This window comes from Poecilia reticulata, unplaced genomic scaffold, assembly GCF_000633615.1.
Source record: "Poecilia reticulata strain Guanapo unplaced genomic scaffold, Guppy_female_1.0+MT scaffold_159, whole genome shotgun sequence".
NCBI lineage: Eukaryota > Metazoa > Chordata > Actinopteri > Cyprinodontiformes > Poeciliidae > Poecilia > Poecilia reticulata.
In genome coordinates, this window is record NW_007615017.1 from 576,245 (window position 1) to 583,405 (window position 7,161).

Sequence of the window (7,161 nt, forward strand, 5' to 3'; positions counted from 1 at the left end):
ACGGAGGGAAACCGGAGCTGCTGATTGGACCGCTGTTGTTCACGGAGGGAAACCGGAGCTGCTGATTGGACCGCTGTTGTTTACGGAGGAATGTGAAAACTTTGACTCTCTGCCAACTCAGCTGAGGGAGTTTATGGTCGTAAACGGAGCCGAGTCCAAAGGGAGAGAGCCGATAATTAGTAATAAAACTCCAAAGTTCTGTAACAACGACTTTTATTTGATTATCTAAACGGTTCAGGACAACAAACGGACCGGGAGCCGTTACTCCTGGTACCGGGAGGACGGACGGCTCTGCAGATGTTTCTAATCTGGAAACATTTGTGTTGAAGTGAAAACATCCGTCAGCTGCTGCTGGCCGAACATGAACCTGAAGGAAACCAGAGGAAGAGGATCTGATTTCTGGGGAAACGGCGCCACCTGGTGGCAGCTGAGGGCGGCAGCAGCCGGACTCATCATGGGGTTCTGATCAGTTATTGATCGCAGCTGTAAATACTCTGATGGAGGGTCAGAACAAAAATAAAAGAATAAATTATGAGAATAAAGCCTTTAGTGCTTTATTCTCACAATGAGGGACTTTGTTTAGGTCATTTTGTCTCTTCATTGCTGCATCCTGACCTCCGACCTGCAGAGCTTCAGATGTTCTGGTTCTTTTGGACCTGCAGGTCGGGTGGCTGGTGTTCTGATGGAGCGGTTCTGGTCCAGGTGAGGGTCCGGGTCCTGCTGAGGTCCTGCTGAGGTTCTGCTGAGGTTCTGCTGAGGTTCTGCTGACTGAAGCCACCGGCTTCTTCATGTCATGAAATTAAACTTTTATTCCTATAAAAAGCTGAAAATCTTCCTGTCGGTTCGAGGACTGAATTCATTTTTCAGTTTTTCCTTTAATAGATGAAATGATGGTTTAAATCCAACTTTCTGCGTTTCATCAGCTCCGTTTGTCTGATATTAAAGTTTTGAAGGTTATTTTATTTATACAGCGACACAAACAGCTTCACAGGATTTAAAAAGGAATAAAAGCAAAACAACAAGGAAAGAAACATAAGAATCTAATAATGTTGATCTAAACTAGATGCTCCTGGTCGGCATCAGGAACATCCTCTGGTCTGATTCCTGATCTGGTTTGGAAGAACAGGAGTCTGAACAGTTTTTACTAAATGAGTTTAAAATGCTCTAAATGTGTAAAAGTTCTGAATCTAAGTAGGAATAAAAACTAAGTTCCTGTTCTGGAAGAATCTTTTCTGGATTTTAAGTTCACTGATCAGCAAAACCAGAATACGCCTTTAAGGGTGTACTTACTTATCTCTGTTGGAAACTGGGTGGATTTGTCTGCTGAGACGTGATTGGCTGAGCCGCCCGCCTGCAGTAGCACAGCAGGCAGCCGCAGGCAGCAAGATGGGCTCCAGCCGCTCCAGCCTGAGGCGCGTCCCGGACGGACAGCAGCTCCTGCAGGAAACCGGATGTGAGGCTGAGCGTTGTGGACGGTCCGGTTCGGTTCTGGACGGTTCGGTTTGGTTCTGGACGGTTTGGTTTGTTTCTGGACGGTTTGGTTCTGGACGGTTCGGTTTGGTTCTGGACGGGTTGGTTCTGGACGGTTCGGTTTGGTTCTGGACGATTCTGTTTGGTTCTGGACGGTTCGGTTCGGTTTGGTTCTGGACGGTTCGGTTTGGTTCTGGACGGTTCGGCTCTGGACGGTCTGGTCTGGTTCTGGACGGTTTGGTTCTGGACGGTTTGGTTCTGGACGGTTCGGTTTGGTTCTGGACGGTTTGGTTCTGGACGGTTTGGTTCTGGACGGTTCGGTTTGGTTCTGGACGGTTTGGTTCTGGACGGTTCGGTTCTGGACGGTCCGGTCCGGTTCGGTTCTGGACGGTCCGGTTCGGTTCTGGGATGAATTGACACGGAGCTGAGGGAAAAGGTCTCGTTCTGAGGATCAGCGCGGAATAAAAACCTCTTTTTGCTAAAAAGGTTTAAAATATCGACTTTTTCCGAAACATAAAAGTTGTTTTCAGAAATTATTGACTTTTGTCTTCGTGAGAAAATAATCAGAATCTGTGAACTTCAGGTCTGAACCGATTCATTCTGGTGTTTCACTGCAGAAACTAAAGTATTTTTAAAATAACGTTTAAAATAAGAAAAAAAAAAACTTCAAGTAACTTTCAGATAAAGAAGTTTGTGTTTGAAGTCGGTTTTAAACATGAATAAAATAAAAGTATCAGATTAAACATGAGGAAATGTTACAAGTGAAATAATCTGCCGGTGAACAAGAGTTCAGTTAGTTTTGTTTTCTTTAACGTACCGAGACATTTGCTCTGTAAAGTGTGTGTGTGTGTGTGTGTGTGTGTGTGTGTGTGTGTGTGTGTGTGTGTGTGTGTGTGTGTGTGTGTGTGTGTGTGTGTGTGTGTGATCCTGCTGAATCATCGTTTATCTGCTGTCCTCCCTGACAGACGCTGGACAGGAAGATAAAACGTTTTCTGATGAGTCTCAGAAAACAGAATTATTTGACATTATTTCAGGTTTAGCGTCTAAAGATCAGGAGTTTATGAGAAACATCGCTGAATTTCAGGACGTTTGTAATAAACTGATGACTTCAGCAGCTGTATGGCAAGTCCATTGGTCATATATTTGTACAACCAGTGAGTCTTGCCATAATGTCAGCAGGGGTCGGCACAGCGCCCCCAGGCGTCCACACGGTGTCATTACTCTAATATGTCCGTCAATATTCTGATTTAGTATTTATTGATTTATTGGTTGAATTTTCACATCAAACTGAATCAAAGAACCGAACGGGTTCTCCTGAATCTGGGTCGGAACCAGAACGGTCAGAGCTGAGCTAATCCCGTATGGGGCCCACATTCATCTACCCTCTGTGATTCCAGTCTCTGCAGCCGTCCTCCTCCGTCTCCATCAGCGGTTCCAGTTCCTGGACAAAGACAGCAGAGGACACCTCAGGTGGGTCAGCAGGACGGTCCGGTTCTGATCCAAACCCGGGTTCATTTCTGACCCAAACTCTGCGCGGTTCTGATGGAGGAGCAGGCGCCCAGCGAACGCCTGCTCCTCCATCAGAACCAGAGTATCTGGACTCACTAGAGTATTTTAAATTGAGTGACCTGCTATGAACTTTGACCCCTGTGATGTCAGCTATAAACCAGAATCTCTGCAGCAGAGAATCGTCTGATCTGAGGGATGAACGATAATCTGAGGAGAATCTGGAGAATCTGCAGTTTAACATCAGAAAACCTGTTTGGATCACATGAAGTTGTTTCTTTTTAATCCTGCTGCTGTTTTTGACAGGAGACCAAAGTAACTCGGCTGCTCAGGTCGGTTCTGTTTGGCTCTCAGGTCCGAGGACTTGGAGGCGGAGCTGTCCGAGAATCCCATGGGAGACCGAATCGTTGGAGCGTTTTTCCAGCCGGGGTACAGAACCGGATCTCTGCTCAGGTTACCGTCTGAGCAGGAAGTCAGGAGCATTCAGCCTTCCTTCCTCTCTGCAGGCAGGAAACGGTGGACTTTCCCTCGTTTGTCCGGGTTCTGGCTCACTTCCGGCCCACGGAGAAAAACCGGACCCGAGGCGGCGAGCAGCCGGAGCCGGCCAACAGCCGGAACCGGAAACTCAAATGTCAGTCTGGGTTTCTCATTTTCTCTGAAACTTCCTGGAAATGCAGCCATGATTGAGGAAATGTCCCTCCTCAGTTGCCTTCCAGCTGTACGACCGGGACCGAGACGGGAAGATCTCCAGAACCGAGCTGCTGCAGGTCGACCCGACAAACACTCAGAGCTGTAAACAGGAAACTGAAGCTGCAGTGCTTTTATTTTGAAACGTTTTATTTATGAGTTATGACAACAGACTGATCTCCCCTCTGGCCTGTTACTGCTGTCTGAACAATGCAGAAAAACAACCAATAAGAGTCAGGAGGAGGGGCTTAGCGCTGCCAATCAATCCCATGTACTCACTGCTAAATTTGCTAATAGTGGAGAAACAGCTTACTGTTACAGGAAAACTGTTTATTGGTGGCCATGCTAACTAGCCTAGCATTCATGACAGACTCTGCTGTCAGGAAGGGTGATTGACAGCGCTAAGCCCCGCCTCCTGGCTCTGATTGGTTGTTTCTAGTTAATTCTGGCTCGATGTTTTTCACAGATAATCTGCCTCATATCAAACTGTCATGACAGTAAAAAGTTACAAACTGCAGAATTAAAACAGGAGAACATGCAGCCTTCACCAGAATCGTGGTTCCGGTTCTGACCCGGCTTCATCCAGCAGGTGCTGAGGGAGATGCTGGGGCTGCAGGTGACGGAGGAGCAGCTGCAGAGCATCGCGGAGCGCGCCATCCAGGAGGCCGACCTGGACCGGGACCACGCCATCTGCTTCGACGAGTTCAGGAAGGTGGGTCCGGTTCGGCTCCCAGAACCTCAGCATGTGGCGGTGGGGCTCCTCCTCCATCAGGAGGGGATGGCGAGGTGCTCGCTGAACATACAGAGAAAATGTGATTTGTGTCATTTCCATTTATGGAACTAAACCAGAAATGTGATGGATTTAAAAGCGTCTGCAGTCTGAAGAGTCAGGACACATTTTACACTGTTGAGGTGAGACGTGCATCATGATTCAGCCACTTTAGACGTGCATTGATCAATTCATGAGTTAAGTTGATCGATCAGTATTCTTACGATGAACTGATAGGCAGCTGACCGATCAGAGGTCTGATTGCAGTAGCATCTTCCAGATGGGCGACATGTGGAAACACTGCGAACATATGAATGATGCAAACTGCAAAACACACAAACAAATGCAAAACAAAAAGCTGCAACCGCCACAGGAGGCAAACGGGAAAATGCTGGAAAAGCAAAACAGAAAAAACTGCAAACTCCACATAAAGCAAGTCCTCCAGACCACTAGGGGGAGTCTGGAGTAGGTAATGCTGCTGCCTTTATATAATATTGTAAAAGCCGACATGTTAGAAGACACAAAGCGCAACACATTTTCTTTCTTCCTCCATCTTTGTTCTGGACTTCTCGCCGTACTGAGGGTTTGGCTCCATGTCATTGTTGGACGACTCCCCCTGGTGGTTTGGAGGATGGAGCCAGTTTGCAGATACTAAATAAAACATATCAGTCACAGTAAAAAAATTAGTACTTATCCTTCAGATATTAAATAAGCTGATGACCCCTGACCTTTGGTTTAAAGTGTTCTTTGTCTCCAGTCGCTGGAGAAAGTGAACATCGATCACAAGATGAGCGTTCGCTTTCTGGAGTAACGCCTCTGGAAGAAGAAGAAGAAGAAAAGATTTCACCTGGTGGGGCGGCTGGTTCCTAACGAGTCCCACCTGCTGCTGGTCCAGGACAAAGAGGCTCATCCTGGGACCCAACATGGCTGCAGCGCAGAATCCAGAGTGAAACATGACAAAAACCTTCATTTCTTCCAATGATTGTGGCTCACAGAGCATTAAAGTCTAACCTGTGAAACGTTGCAGCAGAACTTTCTGTTTGACTCCCCAGATGTTTGATGCTAGAGCATAGATCCCATCTCATTATCGGGGGTGGGGGCCATAAACAGGGACATTTTTTAAGAGCAATTTTTGGGGGTCAGCAAAGTTACAGTAAAATGTGGTTTAAATTTTTTGTTCAAGCTGCACCATATAAAATGACTAGCAATGAATAACAAAAGTGTTTTTCTGAGTAAACAACCTGCTGAGACCCAGAGAGTCAAACTGAGATTTGGTTCACAGACCTGATCTCTGCTCCACCTTCACAACAACCTGAGGCTCTAAATGGAAACAAGCTTTAATAAGTAACTCCACTTAATAAAAATCCTCATAAATATTGATTTATTGCTGTGGTTCTCAGTACAAGTCATGTTATTTAAATTATAACTTTTATTTTTGGGGTGGTTTCATGTTAAAACTTATAAATGTGTAGGAATTTAATATTTGGGAAGCATCATAACTTAAAGCACCAGTTTTCTAGAAAAATATTCAGATTTTATTTTGTGGTTTTAAAGGCTTTAAAGGCAGAAACTACTGTCTGTCTGTCAATAAGAGTCTGTTTTAATAACTCACCTAGTTCARTAATGATAGTAATAATCATAATGCTGCTAGTCTGTTTCTGTTGCTACATAAAGAAAATGATCCCTGTGTTTTTGTTTGGCATAATTAGTGTTCATATGTTAATATATCTTTTATCTGTTTGTGTAGTTGGTCATGTATTTCTGAAAGCTGCATATTAGAGTGATAAAAGGTACAAAACATTTTAAACAACAGGCAAAAATCTTAAATTTAGTTTTTTTACATTTAGACTCTAAACAGTAAAGATTTGATGTTTAAAGAGATATTGATGGTAATGCAAACTTTCTGAAGGCATTAAAAGTTTTTCTGAAATCGCTTCAAGTTTAGATTTGTATCATCGACGTGTGAAAATGGACAGACTCTGTGGTTTAAAGTTATGCAAAACAGGTTAGTTTTACTTTGATTTATTTGCTGAAATTGAAAATTTCTAAGAACTTTAGATTTTTGATCAGGTCCAAAATGGAAATGAGTTTGAAATATGGAATAAAAACAAGTGAAACATGGACTATTTGAATGTGAACAAGACTAAAGAGTGAGATAGTTGGTGGTGGAATGATGTCACAGCAAAGGAAGACTCTGTGATGTCACTGGCAAAGAGGTCTGTGATGTCACTGGCAAAGAGGTCTGTGATGTCACTGGCAAAGAGGTCTGTGATGTCACTGGCAAAGAGGTCTGTGATGTCATCGCCTGCAGAATTGTATGCAACACAAATCTGCATATTTTTCATTGCTTGCAATATCACTGACCCGTTCAGACATTGGCAGAGCCCTCTCGAAGCGACCGCTCAGGTACTTTACGAAGCAACGATTTTTATTGATCGGATTTCGGAGAACATGTCACATCGTGCACCGAGATACCAGAGTGGAGTGATGGGGCCCCATCACTCCACGACAAGGGGAGCCCAGCAAAACCCCCAAGGCCGGTTCCCTCCTGCGGACCCGAACGCCTTTCACGGGGAAWTCCAACGACTGCGCTCCCTTCTGGAGATGGAGAGAGCCGGAAGGTACGAAGACCACCAGMAACTGGCCCACCTGGAGGCAGAACTGGAAGAGACCAAACTCCAGTTGAAAAGACAGAAAGCTCTCAAGGAAACTTTCATTAACAAGAACAA

General features: G+C 44.9%; 1 protein-coding gene across 3 annotated transcripts; it reads left to right on the forward strand.

Annotated features, from left to right (window-relative positions):
* The first annotated feature begins 1,149 nt into the window (after positions 1–1,149).
* chp2 (calcineurin-like EF-hand protein 2) lies at positions 1,150–5,812 on the forward strand. Of its 3 annotated transcripts, none has more exons than XM_008401987.2 (7): positions 1,150–1,453; positions 2,868–2,940; positions 3,331–3,405; positions 3,483–3,607; positions 3,682–3,743; positions 4,250–4,375; positions 5,190–5,812. In XM_008401987.2, the coding sequence occupies exons 1-7, from the start codon at positions 1,387–1,389 to the stop codon at positions 5,241–5,243; spliced, it is 582 nt and encodes a 193-aa protein (XP_008400209.1). In that variant the 5' UTR covers positions 1,150–1,386; the 3' UTR covers positions 5,244–5,812. The 3 variants fall into 3 exon arrangements, with proteins under 3 accessions (XP_008400209.1, XP_017158560.1, XP_008400210.1); XM_017303071.1 differs by having other exon boundaries at positions 1,151–1,453; positions 3,682–3,768; XM_008401988.2 differs by having other exon boundaries at positions 1,157–1,453; positions 4,253–4,375.
* The last annotated feature ends 1,349 nt before the right edge of the window (positions 5,813–7,161 follow it).

Bases quoted from the DNA above. Each gene is read 5' to 3' on its own strand.
- chp2 (XM_017303071.1), top strand. From the start codon at position 1,387: ATGGGCTCCAGCCGCTCCAGCCTGAGGCGCGTCCCGGACGGACAGCAG. The intron at 2,941-3,330 runs GTGGGTCAGCAG...TTTGGCTCTCAG, and splicing joins GACAGCAGAGGACACCTCAG to GTCCGAGGACTTGGAGGCGG. The intron at 3,608-3,681 runs GTCAGTCTGGGT...GTCCCTCCTCAG, and splicing joins CCGGAACCGGAAACTCAAAT to TTGCCTTCCAGCTGTACGAC.